The 22,534-nt window shown below is 40.9% G+C and overlaps 1 protein-coding gene across 3 annotated transcripts in view; it reads right to left on the reverse strand.

Moving 5' to 3' along the window:
• TIAM1 (TIAM Rac1 associated GEF 1) overlaps positions 1-22,534 on the reverse strand; it is a 130,003-nt gene that overhangs the window by 67,265 nt on the left and 40,204 nt on the right. For all 3 annotated transcript variants that reach the window (XM_057503988.1, XM_057503987.1, XM_057503985.1), the window contains exons 5-9: positions 17,346-17,570; positions 15,333-15,518; positions 10,434-10,580; positions 8,035-8,109; positions 5,388-5,558 (exon numbers count right to left, since the gene is read on the reverse strand). In XM_057503988.1, coding sequence (XP_057359971.1) covers positions 5,388-5,558; positions 8,035-8,109; positions 10,434-10,580; positions 15,333-15,518; positions 17,346-17,570 — 804 coding nt within the window. The remainder of the gene's footprint in view (positions 1-5,387; positions 5,559-8,034; positions 8,110-10,433; positions 10,581-15,332; positions 15,519-17,345; positions 17,571-22,534) is intronic.

Genomic DNA, 22,534 nt, shown 5'->3' on the forward strand with positions numbered 1-22,534 from the left:
ATGTTGAGTTGAACGCCAACAGTGGCAACATGGTTTTATAAATAAACCTCAATAAACATCAAGGAGATGGAGGGGAAGAAGGAAGAAAATTCTCTTCAAAAGTTATGTGGTAACATAAAAATGTATTGCTAGAGAGAAAATGTTTAAGTCAGGTCAGTTTTTTAAAGCATCCTTATCTTTTAGAAATTCATCCTAAAGTACTAATAGATAAAAATATGATGCCTGGATTTGCTTCCAAGATCATCCAGAGAAAGGGATGGGAGTGAGTTAATAAAGGGGTGAAACATAATGTGATAATTATAGAGACTTGGTGATGGGTATACAGGAGTTTATTACATTATTCTCTCTCTTATTTAAGTTGGACATTTTTCATAAAGTAAATATAAAAGCTCTTCACACCAAAAACTCTACTGATGAGAATTATTTCAATATAACTGAAATGCATTTTTCACTGGCTTAATACTCTACTTACCCTGTCCCCTGTCGCCCAAGTTTTAAGGCCAAACTAAGAACATTCCAATGACTATTCCAATAAATCATTCAATTACACCTAACAGACTCTTAAGTATGCCAGACACTGCACTGTATGAAGCACCACAAATATGGAAATTAATACAATTTAAATGCAGTCTTCAGGAGTGTTTGTGGCTATGGGGAAGGGGTGTGCAGAAAATGGGAGGTGGGACAACGGTGGTTTTGTTTTTTAAATAACTATATAAGCAAGTCAGACATCTTGCATTATTACAAAAGCACACTTCCAGAAAGTGAAAATGAGTTTTTCCTGAATACCTGGCAGAAGTATTCTACCGGTGATGCTTGGGTACCCCCACCCTATATTCTCCCCTAAGTCACCTGAGAGTTTGAAGCCCTGGTGGCCACAGCACCACTGAGCTAACACATTCCTGGGCATCCAGCTTTCCAGCTTTCACTGTCTGTACCAGAGACCAAATGCTCAGTGTCTGACTGTTGAGTCAAAGGTACTAAGGGTAGATAGGCGAGCCAGAGAAACAAAACAGGGAAGTTTTAATGTATGCTACCTACGGCTTGTCAGAGAGCCTCTGGGACAAACAACGAAATAACATTTTGGGTGATACAATAAGCAAGATGTTTCCCTCAGAGACAGAAGCTGCAAACGCTTCCCACCTACCTAGGTCCTCAATGAGATCTTTAATTAGAAGCAAAAAATTTTGGTTCACCATCTGTTTCCGACTGAGGTGGGAGGGAAGGAGAAATGAAACTTCCTGGGGTCGCAGTTAACAGGAAGGAATCTGCTTGGAAACCTACTCATCACCATTAATAAGCACTTTGTGGACACTCCCAGTGAGGCTGCCACTTAAACAGACCCAAACAGCAACCTCACAAGAAGCTTCTGGTTCCTGAAAGCTCAGTGTGAGAGAGACACAGCCCTCTGTCAGGCACCAAAGATCTTAAAGCGGTCCTGATGATGACTGTAGAGATTCTTATCATACCTTAAATGCTATGTACTGAAAACACATAGATACAGATACAGATGTACAGGGAATGACAGTCAACTCCATTGTCGAGGAACCACATTTGAAGTGTTTAACACAGCAAAGAGGACAAAAGAACAATATAACAATGGTTATATGATTCTTGCCACCCCCCCTCCACCACCAGATTTTTCAGGCTCCTTTAAGTTACAGTAATATCTTGATAATTGTGAAAAGCAAAAATGAGCACATGCAACATTAAAATTTTAATGGTCTTATAACCTATGAGCCCATAGTTTGATCAGTAAACAGTTACTCTAAAAATGGGACACTGGATCAATAAACCAGAGTGCCTGACATTTTGGAATGTTTCTCAATTCCAAGCCCGCATTACTCATGGCTGGTCTAATGTAAAGGCGAAAATCCTAATGAATTAACTGCATGATTTTATGCTCCTCAAATACCTGCAAGTCAGTATCAAAGCAGGTGGAGCAACTTATCATGCTCACAATTCATCTTTGTGCAAAAAGAATTTCAAATACCAATGAATATTTAATGCAGTAATTCTAAATATTTGGCCCACTTTAGACATGTAAAATATTCAAGAGAAAACTTCCTAACTCAAGACAGATTCAGTTAGGAAAAGATTTCAGCGGTAAAAACTTGTTTTCCAATGTGCATTTACTTGAGTTAGAGAGCATCTGATTCATTTTGAGGCAATGCAGCCGCAATTATGCCGTAAGACAAACATTATCATAGAACAATTTTTAGTTCAGTTGGCTTATTTTGTCATAATTTTCAGCTACTTCAAAGGATGAAATAGCAAAACACAATGTAGATCTTTTCACTAAATAGTCTGGGCCTATTAAAATAAATCATGACATAATCTTCCAATATGTCATGCTTTGCTCTTCCATTTCTCCTATTTTTCCATTTTAGTCAAACTTTTCAATATAAAAGCATGCATTACTACATAGAGAAATCTACGCGCGCACACACACACACACACACACAGTGCTACTGTGAAATTTCCAAAGGTATTTAATCCTCCCCTCCAAGATGACCTTTTATTTTTTTAAATGCCAATGGTGATTAGAATATTCAAAACCATAGGTCAACATGGTGAAGGTATGAACTAAAACTGAGCTCATGGTCACACGAGAATAATACCAGTGAGTATGGATGAATGCGTTTTTTTGCAATTATTTTGGTAATTGCAATGAACAGAATATATCCAAAACCCGCAGGCCAACATGGTTACCTGTATATTTAGCAATAATACTTTTTGTAACATCCATTACATGAATTGCACATGAAATGTAGATCTTGAAACATTTACTATACCATAACTTGACTGGTGCTCGGATGGCAGATGACAAACTGATGTGAAATGATGTGGAGCAGAGAGAATAGGAAAGAGAATGAGCTGAATGCAAGAGACATAAGAAAGAGATTGATTATTAGGTATTAGAGGGAGCATCCATCACCAGTGTCGAGAATGACAATAAAGAAATAAAAGACACACTCTGACAATCACCTTTGTTTTCAGCCCCTCCTCCAAAACAGAAAAAAACATTTGCCATTAATTAGATCATTAATAACATGTGGAACTGTTTTCCTCATTATCTCTTTCCCTCTTAAGAATAAAATTGGCTCCACTAATTACAATAAAGTGTTTTCCAAAGAAGAAGCAAGCTTTGAAGGCACCTGGCTCTGAGCACACTATGTAATTTATCCTACAAAGGGTGCTTTTCCAAAGAACATCAATTTCTTAAAGTGCACACAAAAGTTTTCCATTTATAAACTCATGAAACATAAGCTTGTTCCACACCATATTTTTTTTTTGTCTTTATTTCTATGTTTTGGGAAAAAGAGCTGAGAAGCCAAGGAAAATTGGGCAGGATGACCTTTCATTGTTAGAGAAGGGGATCTGTGCCCTGATAATGACATCAAAAACCCCTCAAGGGATAGAAATAAACACTTCAGAGGGGAACAGACCCAACTCATTACCTAAAGACGGTCTCTAAGAGGCTGAGACAATATTATTCCTCATTCCCTTCGTTTCTATCAAAGCAAAAGCTTGAAAAGTACCTAAAATTGGGTCAATCACTATTTTTCCCACTCACTGTTCAATCTGCCACCAATCAATGCTTACTGGAAAAATCGGACCTACCCTGATTGCTGATTGAGTCACCAGGCCCAGGTAAACAGGAGGCTCTAAAGCTACACTCTACCCTGAGAGGACCCTCTGGAGTTTGCCTGATTTAAAAAAAAAAGGCCACAGTCCTACTTTTGACACCTTCAGCTGCGCTTCTGAGAATAACTCTGAAAGCACTGCAGAATATTAATGGGTCTCTAAAGAATCGTGCTAATCTATAAATAAAAAAATGCAGAAATCCTCAATAGACCAATTTTGCTAAGTAATTAAAATGAAAAATGTGAGCAGAAATACCATTATCTTCACAGAGCTGGAACTCACTCACATGAAGGATGCAAAGCATGTAACTGTGTATTGTTTATTTTTAACACCTGTATGGGGGCTGATCTCAGCTTTGTCCTAAAACAAATGGCCCTTCTACTTTTTCTCCACAAAAGACTATCCAAAAGGCTTATTTAAGTCAAAAGTTCCATTTCTCCAACTCATACAAAGAGCCATGTTTTTTTTCTTTAAAAAGGTCCTACTTTTTTTTTTAATACAAAAAGTGCTGGTTGTAGAATTATAGAACTGAGGTACTTGCTGAAGTAGCCAAAGTAAATCGGTATTCATAAACCTTTGCCTTTAATGACAGGCCCATAAAAGGTCATTATATCCATCTGACCTCTTCTAGGATAAAATGATAGAAAAGGTTTCCATTTGCCCTTAAGTTGCCCCAGGGAAGATCATTTCACTCTCCTAAGAATACATGTGAGACTTCTCCCACCGGTAAGGACTACCCTTCCCCATGAGTGGCCTAGGTTCTGACAGTCGCTGTGACCCCCCCACCTGGCCCTGGGTTTGGAGCAGCCAGGTGGGTGTGGGTTCTGCCCACATAGGCCATGAGTGCTGACGTAAGCTCAGGCAAGTAACTCAGACTCCCTGAGCCTCACCTTCTCCACCTGTACCATGGGCTTTTGTCAGTTCTTCCTCAGACTTAATATGACTACTAAATAAGACTTTAACTGCTATTCAACGTGTAAAAGTATAAACAAGGGCAAAAGAAAAGTTCTTCTCTCTCTCTTCTTTCCCTCCCTTCACTCAAGGGAATTCATCTGGCCGCCCTTCAGGGAGGAAAAGAAACCAGGTCTACTGTGAAAAATACCAACAAGTTTCTACAGTGTAAGGTGAAAGCAGAAAAAGTGAGCTCAATTATTATTTGTCACCAAAAAAAAAAAAAGTTTAATTATGTATTCATAGGAGAAATTTCCCATCATGGAAGTCAGACATTTATTTTAGTTTTTCCCTACCCTAAAGATGCCCATGGTGTATCAGTTACTGCCAGAGCAGGTTACCAACAATATGTAGAAAATGATGCCATTCAATACATGTGTGTACAGGTAGCAAACAGGATGGATGGACAACCACCAAAACTTTACAGAGGAGGTTATCTTTGGACCTTATGGGTAAGTAAGAGTGGCCTTAATTTTCTGTTTTGTTCTTTGCCTAAATTTTCAAACATTTTTGTAATGAGTGTGCAATATACTTATTACAAATCTATCAAATACACTGAAAGAAGCTACTTAAAAGAATGTCTCCCCTCATGAAGCTGAAGAATTCAGTGACATTTATTGTGCATAATTTCACAAAGGAATCCAGGGCTGCTCTGCAGTGGAATGGATGTGTGTTTTACTGAGAATGCCCCCCTCTCCCACGTGCCTCGGAGTGTCCATGTGTGCCCCAGAGGATTCCTCCACCCAACTCTGTTCCTCTCCGGAAAGCAACCCCAAGGGGTCTCATACCTTGCAGATCAGCTCCAGGGTGTCCCGGGCAGTGTCCCCAGGCCGGACGACTGTCAGGGCTGGCTGGTTGTTCGGCAGACAGAACCAGGATGGAGTGAAATACTCATGGACCCAAATGCCACAGTCAGGACTGTGCTGGTGGACACTGGGCAAGACCATTTCCTTCTCCCTCTGCAAAGAGGACATCGAGTGAGCAGAGCAGTGCAACAGCTGTCAGGCTCTCACAATCTGAGATGCCCAGACTGCACACGGGGAGTGTCTATTCCGATGAAATGGGCCCAGGGCAAAAGTGGTGGCACTGGTGGGGGACAGACAGCAACTAGGAGAAACTACTGAGAGGAGTTTTACTGAGATTGGGCGAGATTACTCCGGAAAGGGGCAGACCTCACACCTCGTCCGCGGCATCCACAGGTGGGTATGGCGTGAGTGAATGGGTACCAAAATTTGGAAGAAAGAAAGAAATGGGTCATCCATTCAGCTCAGCTTTATTGGTATTATTTCTCCCACAAACCCATTTCAAATTTAGAGCAGAGAATCCCTTTAACAAGAATAAACTGCCATGTGAGCTCTATGTTTCAAAGGTAACAGTGAGGCTCTGAGGACATTTTTAAAGAGAAGACGATGTTCTAACACTCCATATTTATAAGGAGCATCATTTCTGTGCTCACATTCAACCTTCAGCACAACTATGGGAGAGAGACAGCTCCATTTCCCAGATGATGTTCAGAGAACTTGAGGGATGAGCTTTATGGCCTTCCTGGGCTGCTGCCATGGCTCCATCCTCAACATCACTCTGCCAGAGCATCAGCAAGTAACACCAAGTTTGTAAGGATGGGGGAACACTTGTCTTATGTATGCAGTCAGCAGCTGGGTTATATCTAAGAAGCTTAACAGCAAAAGCAGAAAACACTGAATAGACTGATGAAATATTAGAAGCCCAATGTCTTGAAATAAACCAAAGAAAGCGTTACATTAGATTTTGGCAATGTAAAAATAATATTGATGAGTAATATATGCTAAGTAATAAGCCTTGATTATTGGCTTACAACTAGGACACTAATTGGTAAATATGTATCCATAGATCACATAGAACAAGGCTGATATCAGCAAATGACAAGAAACAAGTTTCCAAAGGAAGGCTGACAGGTGGTGATGTAACAACTTCCATACCTAATAAGAATGGATCTCAGAATAGGGCCAGTATTTTTGTAAGGCTACTAAACTAAATTCAATTGAGAAGACAGTTTCAGCTCTGCATTTGAATGGTATTGCTTCACAGATAAACTGAATCCCAGGGAAGGAATTATCAAAAAAGCAATAAACTTGCCTAGATCCCATTAACTATAATTGGAGTCTTCCCACTCTGTCCCCAAGTGCCATGTTAGATAAGTGCCCCTTAGCATTGGATCACCCCAAGTTTTGCATCTGAACTGCTCTTTGAGAATAAGGCATTCTAGCCAAGAAGTGGGATAAAGAAATACCTCAGAAAAACACAGAAATCCAATGGGAAAATGTAGTTTCCAGGATCTGTGCCCTTGGAGAGGCTATCCCAGCAGGAAAAGTATAGAAACAGTGAATGCAAGACAAATAATCCAACTTCAGAAATGGCTGCATTCATGTCAAAAACTATGCTTGGATTGCACACAGTGACAGCAATTTAATTTCATCAAATTTCATCTGAGACAGAGATAGCTCAAAGAAAGTGCCCTGCATGGCTCTTCCCAAGGAGAGCTGCCTTTCTGCCCATGATGACATAATCCAGTAGTTTGGGTATGAAAGGGAGAAAAGGTCTCCCACAGGCATTCATCTCGCCTCCCGCTTCCAAAAGCCAGAACTCCCCACTGTACCCTGGTGTCAGAACTTCAGCTCCATCTAGAATGTGGGTCTGAGCCACTGCTGACCACCACTGCTTGGTTGCATGGCAACCATGAGCTGAACTCCATCATATTGATTCTGAGTCTGAGAACCAGAGGATCATACCAAGGTCATGTTATCAGCATCAAACCCCCTGAACAAAGAGGCCACTGGTATCATTATCAAGATCCTTAAAACTTGGGATGTCTATTTATTTACAGGCTGAAAAAAGTGGCCTAGGAAAAAAAATCAATATTCTTTCCGGGCATTCAATCAGAGCCATTTGACAGTCCCTTTTTAAATCCAAGCACAAGGCTGAACCAAGTCTATGAATCTTTAATTGAAGACTTGGGAGGCAAATGCTTTTTTTCTAAAGAACATACTATCAGAACAGTTCTTCGAAATTAATAGGAACAAACAGCATGTGTGGGCAGAGAGGGAGAGCAATAAGAACTCACCTCTTGGAAATGGAAGTTGTATATAAAAGGAATTGGCAATGGCATAAAATATTCAGCTAACTGGAACCCAAATTTCCTCTTAAATTCTGGATGGAAGTTTATGTATCCACATGATAAGTACGGAAAATGGTATGTCAGCAGGAGAATGTTCTTACTGTTGCCAAGTTTTAAACATAAAATGGTTTTCTGTTGCTTATAAACCTGTTACTTAACTTTCAAAAATGGATTATTTAATACTGTGTCCGCTTAATTTTAGGATCTCAAGAAACTACTGCATTGTGTGATGTTGATGCACTCATAGCACTTTTAGAAAAGGAACATGTGTTTATTTTTACCTTGCTATCTGGAACAGTGTCATCAAATATTCCCTCTAAAGATTTCTTCACTGCATCAGTTCCCTCACCGAACACCTGCATATACAGAAGTATCATCTTAAAAAGAAATCTGGGCAACAGGACAAATGAATCATGGGAAGAGGAAAACAGGCATGGCTATTAAAAAAATACAGAAGCTTTCAGATACTCCTACATCAAATCCTAAAGCAGGTAAAAGAACTGACAGTAACAGCCCATGAAAAACATGTTCCTCTCTCTAGATCACTTTCCACATCTTTGAAAATAAAAAAAAAACAAAAAGCCAGTTTTTAGATCTGGATAATTCCTCTAAAGTTAGAAACTAAGCTTGTGAAAGCAATGAACTAGATTTGCTCACAATGAAGAATTTTTGCCATAGTCTCATGTACCCAATCAGATATTTATCAATAATAGTTTACTTTCAAATACCCAGTTGAGTAGAACTGAGAACCTGCCATTTATAATTATTTTCCATAGTACCACAGGTAAGTTTTTTTACTTAAATAAAAATTAGTCTATTTTTTGAAATTTAATGAATTCTGCTAACTTTATGATCTAACTAAAATCATAACAGGGTACCAATGCCAGGAGGTAGTCAAAATCTAAATGTGTAGATATGAGAAATTTTATATATTGGCTCTAAACCAAATATGTACTGTCAGGATAATATACACGATTAAGAAAAAGCCTTTCCCCAAATGCAACTGATAGAAACATACAATTTTTGTCCATTACAAAGTACTGAATTAACAAGTAAATTTTTATTGGTGGTGTGCTTTTGGGGAAGCAAGATTTTTAAACCCTTAATTTAAGGGAGTTACAAGAATTGATCATAAGACATGACACTGTCCTTTGATTTAAAATAAAAATGCTAAAACATTCTCTTGGATTCACTCAAATTCAGTCATGTATTTCAGCAGCAATGGACTGTAACATAACCTGGCGCCAGTAAAGTAGAACCACATGAACTAATAGGCTTTTGATAAAACAGAAGTTCAAAAACTGAGTTGCCCACTGCAACGTCCTGACATATTTACAGCTGTGGTCCGAGTCACCGGCAGTAACGGAGGATACATATAAAAGGACACCGCCCAAAATGACAGCATAAATGTCACTACTAATACCCTCCTTTTGTGGATTTAATCAAGCGCCACTGAGTCTCTTGTGTGATTTTTCTGACAAAATATTGACCTTCCTCCCACAAGTTTCTCCTTCAGGTTTACACAGAAGCAAATCCCATGGTAGCAAACTTGATGTTCAGCTCCCTCCAAAGACAGCAGAACCAACTGCATGACTGCTCGGTCCCAGGCTCTTGCCGTTTGCTCATCTGGCCATCAAGGATACACACACCCCGTGTTTAAATGGTGAGCATGGTGGTCAGGAAGGACTTGGTACATCAGCTTTCAGGCTTAATGTCCCTTACATTTCAGTTCTTAAACTAACAGTTGGAATTATCAGAACAAATCATGAAGGATCCTTTTATCAAGTCAGTCAACTGACTTCTCACTTTGTATCAAGGCAAGGAGGGAATAAGTCAGATGGGCAATCCTGGCCATGACCTCCAACACACTGCATGTGTCACTTTCCAGCCACGGTACCTGTGCACTGGACATTCTCCTTCTCCTAAAAAGACCAATATCCATGTTGAGTCCCCAGAATCTGGAAAAGCAGTGCTGGAGCCACTAGTTTCTCAAAGCCAAAGACAAGGATGACAATGGCAATAGGAAGAGCATTTCCCAGAAGTAGCTCCAGCAGGGAAACAGCACTAGCAGTAAAGGGGAAAAGTAACAAGGCCACAGCACACAGCTGTCAGAGGCCCAACACCACATCACTCAGGCGGCACCATTCAGGGTATACTGAGACCCCCTTTCGAGCCCTGGTACCCAGTAAAAGGGAGTCATGGTGGTGAGTGAGCCCTCTCCAATTCCTGGTTCCTCATGCCAGTAAGTGGGGAACTGCCCAAAAAAGTCCAGGGCAAAAAAACAATCAGATTTCCCTAGAGGCTGCCTTTGATCCAGGGCCAGAGGCAGCTTAAAAAACTCTGTGCTCAGGTGCCCACTTGGCTTCATCATCAAGCCCTGATTTTTTCTGAAGACTCAGGATGCATTGTGCACTTTCAATAGGTCTATAATTAACCAGCGTTTGGAAAGGATGCAGGTGGGAGCCTGGAGTGTGGTGACAGACTAATAGCAGAGTCCAATGTTATGGGTACACTTTCTCTATTAAAAGGGTCTAGCACAACTAACTTCGTGTCATCTAGCTGATCTGAAACAACACTTGGTGTCAGTAAAGGAGCACACACACACATGCACACACATCCCCCAGTGAGGGGGCCATGGAGGCAACCCAGGCTTGCTGTTTTTGTCTATGCTGGAACCTACCTGATTGATGCTTGGGCGTCCCTGCTTCTTCTTGGAGGTGGTGTCCAGACCCCAAAGAGAAGAAAACCTGCTCCTTCGCTTGCTTGCGGATCTGGACATGGCCTGAGTACGTCTTCTCACTCCAGTTTCACCAGTGCGCGCTGCCACCTGAGGGCAGCAAGAAGGAACATCAGCAAGAGAGATGTGTCAGGACCACTAACCTGTTCCCCACTACGTCTCACCCTTCAAAAACCACTCGTCCATTCAAAACCACTCACCCTTCAAAAACCAAAAAGCCAGCCAACACTGACTCCACCACCCAAAGCATTTTATCTACGACTCACTCATATTAGGACTTTGGGGGTCCTTCATGGATTCAAAATATAATCGAAAGGTTGGCAAACTCAATCACTAAAAATAGATAAAATTGTAACAGAATGTGTTATATGATTGGATTCTAGCATTAAGTTAAACTAACCATACTATCTTAAAATTCTCCCCCAATTCTGCATTCTAATGAAAAATTATGCCTGAGTATCAGCAAAAATAATGAAAACAGCATATTTTGGTTCCTGCGATTCTATGTTAAATGTAAACTTACCAATCTTTTTATTTAGTTTTCTCAGAATTACATAAAAATCATTTTCCTTATTAGGGAAGTGATAGTTGTCCCCAGTACCATCCTCCTGCCTGCCTCAGAGAAGCCCCAAATGTAGCTGAATACACGGCTACCCAAAGGGAACTTATTTTCCTTATGCCGGTCATGGGCTTGTGACTAAGTTCCAGTCAATGGGAAGTAAGTAGAGCTACCTGCAATTTCCAAGTATCATCCTCAAGAGGAAGGGGCTTTCCACTATCTTTCTCTTTGTACCTGATGACAGGAAGGCCCATATGTTAGCTAGCCCAGAACATTTGGACAGAAGCTTTTTCTGGGATGTCAGAAGAAATGGAAGGGACCTGGGTCCTTGAAGATGCTGAACCTGCCCTACTAGTCTTACTATGTCCTGTGTTTAGGTAAAAGGGGGATAAAAGGTGTATTTTTCTTTTTCTATAAAAGAAGCTAAACTCTGGTGAGACATTTGCAAGATGCCAGCAACCCAGACAAGTATGTCGGAGGAGAACACCACAAATTTAAATCTGCTACTGTGGTAACCACTCAAGGAGAGGCTGAATCTCTGTGAGGACTCTCTAAGTCCAAGCAAGCATTAAGACTTGAATTTTATCCTACAGGTTGTAAGCAAAGTCCCAAGAACTGAAGGGAACATCTGCCAGCAGGTTTCCACAGGCCACCCACAGGCTCGCCTTTCAGAAAAGGGAGTGCCACGAAGTACAGCAAGTCTGACTTGAAATGAAGCCTCCCCACCCACTATTCACCCGCTCTTCAGTGCTGGAGGTGAATGTCCCAGAGCCTACCCATCACAGATTCCCACACGGGCAACTCCCAGTGGGATGGTTTCCAATTGGCAGCAATCTAGGGGGTGACATACTGTTGGGTAACATGAGGGGCCTCCCTGGCAGTCAGCACGTTGCTTAGGTGGCACACCTCTCCGGGGCCTTCAACGTTGACAGGGTAAACACCCTGGAAGCCCCATGAGCAGTCGACCAAAGACATTAAAAACAGAAATAAAAACAGCTTCTCTGCAGGGGTGTTAGAGGTAAGGTTTTGGTCCCAGATGAAAACAGGAAGATGAGGGAACTGAGAAGTCTTGTATTTTCTCAGCTTGGCACAGAAGAAAACTCAGATCAGGGCATGTAAAATGTAGTATTCGAGACAATGGTAGGAAAGCTCTCATCTGTTATTATACTCAAGGTGGTATGGGGAAGACAACCACAAAAAGAGAGATACATGTTTATGTTAAGTATATTAACATTTTCTTTTTATAAAAGGAATAAAATATAATCTGCTGACATACATGCATGCTTATATGATTATGTCGATATCAGTGAAGCCTATCATCACAAAATGAGGCGAAGAAACACTAAACAAACATTGTTAAAGTTAAAAATCCTAGAGGAAAACAATTCACATTTGGTCTCATATTTATATAGCTATTCATAAACAGATAAATCTATACATAGATACATACACATATACAGCTATATATATGTATGTAATATTACCCTGTTTTATATATACACACATACATATGTATCTCAGTTTGTATTACCTTACTTCCTTCATAGCATAGTCAATATCTGACTTACTGTGTTTATTTAATTGCTTATTTATTATCCATCCTGCTCACAGAACATAAACTCCATTTGGAAAGCAACTCTGGATTATTGGCTGCTCTAACCTAATCACAAGGGTGCCACTGACATATGCCAGGCACTCTTATATATTTGTTGACTGAATGAATAAATAAACAAACATTAAAAAGCAAAAGCAGAGATCCTACAGAACAGGGTTACAACAATGAAACAGTGGCTCTTTAGTTTACAACTTGAGGAAAACAGAGTCAGGGAGAGAAACTCTTACAACCATCAGTACTCTCAGTTCCTAGATGACCAGTTAGTTTAATCTGCTTAACAAATGGGCACTTTATTTAAGATTGTTATAGTAACTACGCTAACTGTTCAGGGCCTTGTAAACTGCAAAAGTAACTACTACCCCAAAACAACAGTGACTCAAAATGAGCAAAGGGTTTTTGGAAAAAAAGGCTGGCAAGGAAACTAGTAGACAAGAGCTCAAAGTTTCTCAATGATCTTCGCCCAGACAATGCCTCCCTTTGTGGCCGCAACCTGATTACTCTATCATTCTGCTCATCTGTGCAAACAAGAACAATGATAACCTTTTTTCAAAGAGCACAGAAGGGACCCTTCAGTTAATTACCACAAATCACTGAGAATTATGGGAAGCCCTCCCCGAGAAGGGCACTCAAATTGTGTCTCAAATGTCTTCCCCCAGCCCCGTTGCCCTCACACCTCCTCCTTCCATGCCCCCCCCACTTAAAAGGAGGAAAAAAAAATGTCTGGACAAAGGCTAAATTGAAGAATATTTCAACCCCAAGGGAAAAAAAATTTCTCTGGGGTCAAATGACAAGGCGAGGAGGAAAAAATAAGTCTCCAGTAAATCAGACTGTAAAATTCCCTGCCCAGATCTCTGACAGGAGCCGGAGCAACAGACAGGAACAGAAACCCAACAGGCTTGCCTAACTTGTTCTGTCTGAAATGAAACCCCTCCTAGAAAAGAGAAGTTTGCAAAGACATACAGACACCCAGATTCGCAGCTGATGTTGCCAGCAAAAAAAGAACACAGGAGCAGAGAGTTCCACATATGGAATATTCTTCTTTACCATCACTGATTAAACCACCTAAGGAGCTGCCAACCCCACCACCACCATCTTCAGCGGGACATATTGTAATAGCCAGCCCACCAAAAGGAAAGTACACACCAATCATAGATACTGAGATAGAGGATATTAGGGGAGGACTGAAGGGTAATTCATCAGCTTTTACGTCCCCAACTCAGAGAGGATAGCTCCAGGGTCTTTGAAGAAAATAATTAAGGCACAGAAGTTTTAGGTAGACAGCAAAATTATTTTCTACAAAATCTATCAAGCCCAGTAAAAGGAAAGCCATTTAGATGATGGGGGCTTAGTATTTATACTGATGGTGCATCGAGGGCAGCATTAACTCCCTTAATAAAAATGCCCCCTCAACTTATATTATTCTTAGAATGCAGCAAACAAGAATTATTTTAACAATTTTTTTTGCAGACCAGGCAAACGGAGGGAGAAGTGGCTAAGTTACACACTGGTGTCCATGTCTCAGAGAAACAGTCCTAGAGCCACAAGCTGAAAACTGTTGGCAAGATTTATTCATCACAGCACTATTACCCATCACTACTGAAAAAATGGGTCTTAATAGCTATATAGAGAGGTAGTAGCCAGGGAGACCAAGAGCCGAGCTGTAATTAGCAGAGCAAATCAGGATGCCAGTTTTAATAACTCCAGAAATTGGTTTAAGACTTCTTTAAAAATGTAAATCTACCCCTAATTATCTGAATGATGACGTGAATCTATTTATAAAGAAGACAAATGCCTCTGGCTGAATTACAGCTCTGAATTCAACTGAAGGGTACAGCTGACATGGCAAGCAAGGGCAGTGCAGTGAGTGTTTTCCAAAGCAGTTTCTGGAACCTGAGACTTAACATTTAATTCCACAGCAAATGTGCTAAGGTGCAGTACATTTAAGTGGGTGTCAACTTGGATAGGCTAAAACCGTGTTACTTGCATAGCAATTTTGAGAAGAAAGGAGCCGAAAGTACATAAAGATTTAGCAAGTACATGAAATTACAGATGGCAGACACACAATACAACTGTACAATCTGCTGCTCTGGAGGTCAGATGAAAATTTGCTTTCACAAGCAAATACACATGTTGGGCTGCAGAACCATGGATGATCTTTGTCTTCCTCTAATGCCTCAGCTATTTATGAGTTATAATATTTAAAAATAAAGTGAAAAGGGAGACCTCCAAAGAGACCTGTGTTCAATAGATGGTGTATGTAGTGTGTACAAGTGACAGAAAGAGGGAAAAAAAACACTGATATATGAGAGAGCTCTCCAGGTACCATTTCCACAGGTTAATATAAAAATATCTTCATGTGAGTTAAATACATCACACAGTCTAAACGTGACATGAGTTATCAACAAATGTTATATGCAGAAATCTCTTAAGACACTATCTTCCATATTTTTCTTTGCACAGTAATTTAGATCCCATCAAGAGAGGCTAAAATAATAAATTTTAGAACAGATGCAAATGAAGATTTGCATCCCCTGCAGAAGGAGGACATCTCAGAAATCCCCACATAGCAGTAAACTAGAAAAACACTTCAGATACTCTCACCAAGTCCTACTCAGTATAAGCAGTCAAGACAAATATTTATTTCAAAAATACATCAGCTTCTACTCACCAGGGCATGAAATGATGACACAGAAAAGATTCCAAGGCGGCCCATGGCCACTTTTGTGGGTCGGCTTGCAAAAGCAAGCAGCCTTTTGGGGTTCGGCAACTCCCCACCTTGGAGGCTGGCTAAATAACAGCGGTAGCGGAATAGGTCCATTTGGAACTGTTCAAGATTTTGCTCCCAAACAAAGATCTACAATGGTGAAAAGACAGGAAAAGAAAAGGTGAGAAAAAAGGAAAACAACTATTAACTTTATCCTCCATGGAAGTTACACACTGGTATGCTGTAAAGGCACTGATTACAATCCTAAGGAGCAAACAGGTACCCTATGTTTCTCAGGTAATAGCAGGTCCAGTATTACTGTTTTCATAGTTTACCCATTTTTCTATAAAGACCTATATCCGTAGATTCAGTATGGTCAATAGAAAGTGTATCATTAGCTGCTCTATGTCGGCCCATCATAGATTTCATGTCTGTGGGTATTATAGCCCATGGGTCCAAGCTCTGGGCCACAAAGCCTAGGCACAAGAAATAAAATATGTAGGATTTCCACCACTGGAAGATTATGTGACTTACCAGGGGTTGCTTTTCATAGGAAGACAAAGAGAAAAAGAAGAGTGAGGTGAATTGAAAATCAAAGACAAACAGACCAGCAGCTTTTGGGAAGAGGTAGGTTGCGGAGAATTCAGGGTGGGGAGTGGAAAATACTAGGTGGTAAAAACCCAGACTCTGTAGTTCCAACCACAGGGTAAGTCCAAGATATGTCCTCATTTTTCAAAGCAGCAAAATAATATCTATCGCCTATGGCTGATGCAATATTTCCATAAGATAATGCAAGAATAAGAGTTGGTTACAGGCTCTGACAGTGAAGGCTGTGATGTTAACAATGATATGGATAATGATTAATGGTTGACATCTACTTTTTCACCTTGACTTAAAATATAGTGTTAGTGGACATGGATGTCCACTGCACTGTTCACAACTGCCAAAGGGCAGAACCAGCCCAAATGTCCTGGATAAACACACTTTGACGTACACATACGATGGAGTAACAGTTGTATAAAAGGAATGAAATACTGACACGTGCCACAACGTGGATCAAGCTCCAAAACATGCTAAGTGAAAACAGTCAAACACAAAAGGTCATATATTATACAATTCCATTTATAAGAAACAGAACTGAAATCTACAGTCATTCTGGGGAAGAGGAAAGCAACTGCTTAGCAGGTATGGGGTTTCCTTTGGGGTGATGACAATGTTTTGGAATCAGGCAGAGGTTGTGGTTGCTCAACACTGTGAATGTAACAAATGCCACTGAACACTTCACAACACTTCAAAATGGTTAATGTTATGTGGATTTTGCCTCAATTAAAAAAAAATACAGTGTCAGGTAACACAGGGAGAGAATAGGGAGAGAGAAATATGGAAAACCACATACTGGCCCATGTCACCAACTGTTCAACTATTTAAGAGCATTTATTCATGTAATTATTTCCTAAACATTAGGACTAAGTTTAAAAGGATTATTTTAGATGGCTATCACTGACTTTAATAAAACAGGTAAATACAAGTCAAAAATGTCCTGTTATTTCACTAAATCTTTCCTTTTTAGCATGAAATATACTTATGTTCATATACAGCAATTACATACACATGTTTTAAAACAAGTTCTATTTTTTCTAAATTTAGAATTCCAAATTTATTGAGGGGTCAGAACTGATCCATAGCTGAGCCCCAAGACAACCTGATAACGTGGGGAATGAAATCGGCATCAGCAGGAACTGGAAGGTACCTCGATAAGATTTCTGTCTTTCATTCAATATAATATTGTTCCCTTTTGCTCATAACAATCCACTGTGAACAATGAGAGAGGAGAACTGCCAGTCACAATACAGAATTTACCAGCCTGGATGACAGGCTGACAGCCAGATAACTGATGATGTGTCGTGATTCCAAGGAGCTGAAAAACTTTTAAGACCTAATGATTTTGCCCAAGTGTAAACACAGGAGAACGATTACCTGATCTAATATAGTTTTCTTCTTCTTTGAATCAGTGACTGAAGACAGCTGCATTTCACCCATTTTCTTCATCTTCTCATCCATATCAATCTTTTGTTCCAGTTTTTTTATCTCCGACTTCAGGAGCCGGAGAGTGTCTTCTTTGTGGTGGTGTCTTGCGACGGCAGCTGCACAAGCAGAATGGATGGCGGTGATCCAGTTTTCCAGCTCCGTCTGGCTGGTGGTCTGGAAGAGGGGACACGGGAGCCAACCAAGAGCAAAGAGTCACCTCATAGGTTATCAGCAGTGAACTAGTGCCTTTCCAGAGAAGCAATGGCTGGGAGGCCAGGTGGCAGAACAGATACCCCATGGGTAAGACTAACCTTTGACCTCCTCCTCCAGAGAACCCATAAAATAAGTCAGTGTCGGGTCAGACATCACACCTACCCCCAACCCCTGAGGGCTGTCCAGAATAAAGCTGCCATGTCTGCTCTACCCAATATACTTAATGCACTCACTTGTTACAAGGGACTGAATGTTTGTGTTCCCCCCACCCCACCCCCCAAATTCAAATATTGAAATCCTAACTCTCAATATGATGGAGATAGAACCTTGAAAAGTAATTAGGGCATGAGAGGGGGGCCTTTATGAAGGGTATTAGTGCCCTTATAAAAAAGAGGCCAGAGATGAGGACACAGTGAAAAGACACCATCTGTCAATCAGGGAGAAGGGAGCCCAGCCTCGCTGCCACCCTGATCTTGGACTTCTGGCCTCCAGAATGTGAAAAACAAATTTCTGTCATTTATAACCCAGTCAGTCTATGGCAGTTTGTTATAACAGCCCCAACTAAGGTACTCTGTCTATGTGATAATTCTAGGCAGAGAGCTTCACTTCTAGTAGAGGGTTGCTATGAAGCAAAAGTTGGTTTCCAGGGGAATGGTCAGTTCCAAGGTGAGAATGAGGCCAAGGGACATTACTAGCCATGGAAGACAAGAGCCCTGCCCGGGGAGAACTGCTGTGACCCAAATCCTAAGTTGTCATGCCAGAGTTAAGCATGGCACATCTAAGGTTGGCAACTGGTTCAAGTCACCCAGAAGCAATACTGTCTTAGGAACACGTGGAAGAATCTAGGAACAGTGGCCACCCAGCAGCACTCTAGTCACTAAAAATGGCTGGATCAAAGAGAGACTTAAAGAAAATGTTGGGTGACCCTGCCAATGGCTAGGCAACCTCAAAGTGGGCCTGCTGTGAGTCATGCAAAAGTCAGAGAATATTTTGGGACAGTTGACATGCAACAACGTGCTATTATTAACAATTTAGGAACTCACTCAGTGAGTTAGGAGGTATAGACTTTTCCAGGTATCCCCTTAAGCTCAGAGAAGTGTAATAAACCCCCAGAAGTTAGCTCATTGAAAGAAGGAAGGTCTGTTCCGCCACTTCAGTTACTCAAGTAGCTGCTAACTCCACTTTTCATGCACCATACATGGACTTTTGCTTTCACGCATCTTCTTAGGTTTCTAACTCATTTGAGTGATGGTTTGCAAACAACATTCTATTAACAGGACCCTGCCCACACATTACATGGGCACTGAAAGTGAAGTCAAGGTACCATATGAGGATCTATGTTTTTTCTGAATCTCATCAGTGTTGTATTCCAGACAACAAATTCGCATCAAATATTACAAATGGTGTCTGCCAACAGAGCTAGACACCAATAAACCTAGACAATCCAGCAGTTGTTACGTTTATAACAAAATATTTGCCTGTGTCTAAAGACTTCAATAAGTTAGACCTTCTCACAAAGAAACAGCAAAAGGGTCACCTGATAAAGCCAAAGGAATCATTTTGTGAGGGCTGAGAGGAAGGGGAAGAGGAGATAGACACTGGATGGAGATAAAGACTCTAGAAGTCAAAGGTAAACACTTACAGGTAGAGAAATTTGGGGAAAAATGTGCATGTCTATATGTAAGGTTCTTTAACTTTTTAACTTTGCTTCAAATTTTAAGTATTTATCACCCCTTAAAAAGGCATTATCTTTACCTATCACTTTAAAGTTACTCAAGAAAAAGAGAGGGCTTAGGAACCTCCCACATATAATAAAACTACCATGTCTTCTCCTGCTTAGAACAATAAACAAGGTTTAATCTTGGAGTTTCTCTGTGTCTCAGCATAAGTGGGTACTTTGCTATGTGGCTATTTAACCCCTTTGTTATTTATTAGGGAAGGAATCAGCTTAGATGGAAAAATAATCTAGGAGAGATTCTTTACTAGAAGAAAAACTTACAGGAAGAAAATACGAAGTGATGGGAGAAGATCTGGAGCAACCAGAATTCCTATGTGGTCCGGGCTGGAGAAGACAGTGGCATAACTGATTTGGAAAACCGTTCGGCACCACCTACTGAAGTTTAAGACATGTATGCCTTGTGACCCCCCCCAAAATGTACTCTTGGGTATATACTCAACAGAAATGCTTTCATATGCTCACCAAAATGTTCACATGACATAGTTTCTAATGAGCAAAACTGGAAACTCTCCAACACCTCTCAACAGTGGAATGGATGAATAGTGTGCTGTATAATCACACAATGAAATACTATATAGCTATGAGGATGAAAGCCCAGTAACTACATTCTGCAGTCTGGAGAAATCTCACACACAGAACATTAAGGGAAAGAAGCCAGACACACAAGTATAGACTGCAGGATTCTATTTCTAGAAAGCCCAAACATAGGCAAAACTAATGAACACTGTAGAAGTCAGAAGAGCAGTTCTTTGGTGGGAATGTGGAAGGAACCACAAGGAGGGCTGGGCTTCTGGGGATGCTGGCCATCTTTTGCTTCTTGGTCTGGCTGCTGGTTACATGAGAGTATGGCATGGGTGTCACAGCTTGGGAAACTCCATCAAAATGTGTACTTTCCTGCATGTATACTCTCATAGGAAGTTTAATAAAAAATCTGTCCACGGTGTATTACCCTAAATTTACATATAATTCTTCTCTAACTGTCCTAACAATTTTATATTTCAGATTCCATTTTTCACTAAAAATGGTCCCTATATGATTGTAATGGAAGTTCCAAACCACATGACCCTCTCTGTGTCCCTTCTCTGACCTCCACAGTACCTGACAGTATCTGATAAAGAGATGGTTCCTCGAGCAGAAACATGCTTTCCCCTTTGTATGCACAGCTCAGTGGAAACAAGGAGCTTTTTAAGACTTATGGGGAGCTACTGTTTTCACCCATTTAAAAGGAGGTGGTGAGGGCATTTCAGCTGCAATCCATGCAGAGGCAGCATGTGCCACTAAGGAGGAGAAGCTAAGTGTCCTGTAAAAAACCTGGCTCACGAGTGCTCCCTGGGAGGCCGGAATTCATTCCCCCAGAAACTGCCCATGCATCCTGCAGTCAGACTCCGCCACTCCCAAGCCCTTCCCACCCGACTCGTGGAGTAAGGAAAGGCAATACAACCCTGACATAGAATCTGAGGACTACATGAAAAGCTCTTGAACTCCTAATACAAATTCTGCTAAATACAAGTTATGAACTTAAAATTTTAAAATATTCACCACGGTTACCAAAGGGAAGGGGTTGAGGGGAGAGAAGGAGATTAGGGGGCATTATGATTGGCACACATAATGTAAGGGGGTCTTGGGGAAGGCAGTACAGCACGGAGAAGACAAGTAATGACTCTACAGCATCCTACTACACTGATGGACAGTGACTGCAATGGGGTGGCGGGGGGCGGTGGGTGGACTTGATAATATGCGTGACTACTGAAACCACAATGTCGCTCATCTGAAACGTTCATAAGATTGTGTATCAATGATACCTTAATTTTTTAAAAAAAGTATTCACCTAGAAGGGACCAAGGTGACCATTTTACAAGTGGAGAAAATAAAGCTCAGAGCAAACAGGGCTACACAGTGATTCATTATAAACTCCAATCTCCACCAATACTGTCCTTCACAAATTTTTTAAAAATGTGACATGGCTCCTGAACCCCCGCTGCTCACCAACTGCTCTAAAACGCTAGCTGCAGGGTCATTAGTGTTGTACACCCAATATTTTGAGCTCTCCCTAGGGACACAGGAAAATGGAACTTTCCTGCTCCCTCTGAAGTTAGATGTGGCCACGTGACTTGGCTTTGGCCAATGAATTTGAGATGCAACATGTGTCACTACTAAAGAAAAGTCTGATTCACCTCCATTCTCGTCCCTTTGCTGACAGTCATGGAAGCACAGGAGCTTCTCTCAGCCTGCGTCCCCTAAGTGTCCAGGACAAGTACAGATTCACAGCCAGTGGGCCAGCAGACATACAGCAGGAATGAACAAGTTTGTTAAGCCATGGAGAGTTAGGGTTGCTCCTGACCCACCCTGACTGATACACTAGCTAGGTAGAGTTCCTTCAAAGAAAGCAATGCTTTTAAAAGAGTCTGTACGGTTCACTTTCACCCTCCAAGAAGGGCCATAATCTAATAGGTTCTGTAGAACAAGAGCATCTTGTTCTCTTTAGTGAATGAAAGGGAAGCCCTGTCTTCCGTCCACCTGTGAGGATCTCCATGAACTCGCCAAGGGCAACACTCCATTCTGGTGTCACTGCATTTATGTTAGCCTCCCAGTTAGGAAGCAGAAATGAAGGAAGCTGACACCCATCGGTGGACCTAAACATCCTCTGAAAGGTATATTCAATTTTGGCAAAGAGATATGCTGGAATTTATTTATTTAAAAGAAAGGAAGACGGTGGTTACCAGGGGCAGGGAGAAAGGGAGAATGGGGAGCTAGTATTCAACGGCAACAGCATTTCAGATGTGCAAGAGGAAGAGGTCTGGCGACAGACGGTGGGGATGGTGGCACAACAATGTGAAGGTGCTTAATGTCACTGATCTGTGCACTTAAAAAAAGTTAAAATATATCTTGTCACAATTTAAACTTTTAAAAAAGAAAAAAATAAACATACCAAGTCCTATAATCTAGAGAAAGACATATAGAAAAGTGTGATCACAGCGTTGTGAAAAATTTAACCATCAGCTTTAGCCATTAAGTTTGCCTCAAGCCTTCAAACTCTTTTAAAACCAGTCAGTGGCTGAAGACAGTTCCATTAGAGAGAATTTTTGCTCCTGTTGTCCTGTCTAAATAACACAGCAGTCTCTGCCATTCTCTATCATTAACTCCAATCAGTTCTAAGAAGCACAATTCACTAAGTGAGCTTTTCACC

The sequence above is a fragment of the Manis pentadactyla genome, chromosome 1 (assembly GCF_030020395.1).
Source record: "Manis pentadactyla isolate mManPen7 chromosome 1, mManPen7.hap1, whole genome shotgun sequence".
In the NCBI taxonomy this organism is placed as follows: domain Eukaryota; kingdom Metazoa; phylum Chordata; class Mammalia; order Pholidota; family Manidae; genus Manis; species Manis pentadactyla.